We start from the raw sequence: 2,282 nt of genomic DNA, 5'->3' as shown, positions 1-2,282 counted from the left end.
TAGAACTTTGATACTGCCCTCTTCCTCCTTCATCTTTAGTCGCTTCGATTACGACTTTACTTGGTTTCTCCATCTTCGAAGTCTAGTCCTTCCTTTCTTCTAGTAGGGTACTTTGCTTTGTTATTGGGCTACATGATACAACACTTTGTTTGAATCTTCTCCATTATTTTCTTGCATCCTCTTTGAGTTCTTCGGCTCTACCCTCTTCTTAGTTCATGGCTCGCTCAATATTTTTCTTCCTTTTTGACAATCTTGGTTGTGGCTGCTCTCCTTATTTGACAATGGTGTACCGTCCCATTGGTTATCATCTCTTCTCCTTCAATGCCTTACTTTCTTGCATAAGTTTACATCACGTTCCATTGTGTGTAATCTGCCTTCCAATAGTTGTAGCTATTCGCCTCTTCATCTTAATTGTAACTCCTCCTTGATCAGACTTTTTTTTTTTTTGAATGAATGAATGTAAAATTTTATTCATCAAAAAAACCTTTTCTTTACAACATGTGTAATGTTTCTGAATTATAACGCTTTAGTACATGGAGGATAACTTAAGTTCTTGTAGAAAACCAGCGGATAAGGATATCTTTGTAGTCTTGATGGCCTGAGTTTAGAAGGAGGAGGAGCTTGTTTTGAATGGTCATGTATATCCGTTTACCAAGGTGCTGTGCTGAGAGGGGAGATTCGCCATGCCTGCGGTTGTTACGCTCATGCCAGATGGAGTGTACCGTTGCCTGGAAGGAGTAACGCAGAAACAGCAGAGATGTTTTATCTAGAGTAGTATCATATATGAGTGTCGTGAGAGTATCCCTTTCCACTGTAGAATGCGTACCAAGGAAACCTGAAGTTAGCTTACTCCAGACTTGGCTTGAATATGAACACTGGAAGAAGATGTGGTTTCTCGTTTCCAGCGGTTCAGTACAGAAGGAGCAGGAAGAATCAACATTACCGTTCCACCGCAGCATACGATCACCTATAGAGAGTCTATTAAGCATTCCCAACCATGTGATGAAGAAAAATTTTGGTGTAACCTGGGAGAACCATATGCCCTTTGCCCAGGGACAAACTGGTTTCGCCGTACGTAGTTGAGTCCAAGTGTTACGGGTCAAAAACTTTTGTTTGAACTCTGTTTTCCATTTCCAGAGGTGTACGTCTGCGATGTGTGGCTTATGCTTTGCTTTGACGATGGCGATTGCTGTTTCCACCTGGTTTAGAACATCCACTCTGCGTCTTCTAAATCTGTGGGTGAGTATGACTAATTCGACGATCGCATGCTTGGGAACTCCAAGGTCAATACAACCCCTGCTGCCTAACAAGTCATACAGTGATCCCATCGAAGACCATCTATCGTACCAGAAAGAGGTGGACTGACCATTCTATATTTCTTTGCAGTGAAAGTCTTTAGCTAGATCTCTGAGCTTAAGTAATTTACGCCACATCAAAGAACCTTGAGAAGATGAGTCTGCACCTTCCCAGAAAGAACTTTGGCGAATGAGGTATATGTGAACCCACTGTCCCCACAGTGATGTTGTCGAGAGTAGACGCCAAATAAGTTTTAGACCGGAAACAATGTTAATCTCCTTTAGTGGACTTAATCCTAGTCCACCCTCGCAGAGAAGTAAGCAAATATCCGCCCAAGCAACCTTTGCAGAATGAGTCTTTAGATCGGGTCCACTCCATAAGAAAGCAGAACAGAGTTTCTCAATCTCCATCATACACTTACCTGGAAGTCGGAAAGCAGAGGACCAGAAAAGTGTGATGCTCATGAGAACCGACTTTATAAGTTGCAGCCGTCCCCCATATGACAAGAAACGACCTGTCCATGTACTGATTCTGTGTCGAATCTTTGCCAACAGTGGAGCATAGTCTTGTCTTGTCATTGCCTTGGTGAGGAGTGGCAATCCTAGGTAACGAACCGGCAATGTACCCACCACAAAGGGAAATGTTGTTTGAATAGCCTCTTGTATAGCAGGGGAAATTCCTGCCATATAAAGAGTAGACTTCTCAAGACTTATCCGCAGTCCCGAGTATTTGGCAAACTCATCAAAAACTTGAATGACTCCCTCAATTGAATTCTGAGTACCATCAGCAAACACCATGAGATCGTCGGTAAAACACAAATGGGTAAGGAGAAGGTTATGACAACGAGGGTGGTATCCAAACCTATTATCTGCAGCTGCTTTGTTGATCAAGTGGGAGAGAACATTCATACAAATAACGAATAAGTATGGAGAGAGGGAGCAGCCCTGCCTCAGACCTCGTGCACGACCAAAAAACCCTGCCAGGTC

The 2,282-nt window shown here is 42.9% G+C and overlaps 1 protein-coding gene across 1 annotated transcript; it reads right to left on the bottom strand.

Annotated features, from left to right (window-relative positions):
- Positions 1–545: 545 nt before the first annotated feature.
- Positions 546–1,328, bottom strand: LOC147940415 (uncharacterized). Its single transcript, XM_087461295.1, has one exon. It carries the CDS (start codon positions 1,326–1,328, stop codon positions 546–548), a length of 783 nt encoding a protein of 260 aa, XP_087317421.1.
- Between the last annotated feature and the right edge of the window lie 954 nt (positions 1,329–2,282).

This window comes from Camelina sativa, chromosome 8, assembly GCF_030686135.1.
Source record: "Camelina sativa cultivar CO46 ecotype springtype chromosome 8, ASM3068613v1".
Lineage (NCBI taxonomy): Eukaryota > Viridiplantae > Streptophyta > Magnoliopsida > Brassicales > Brassicaceae > Camelina > Camelina sativa.
Note: the sequence above shows the minus strand (reverse complement) of the source record. Positions and strands in the feature narration are given on the sequence as shown.

Excerpts from the sequence above, each read along its gene's own strand:
- LOC147940415 (XM_087461295.1), bottom strand. The coding sequence starts at position 1,328 with ATGGGATCACTGTATGACTTGTTAGGCAGCAGGGGTTGTATTGACCTT.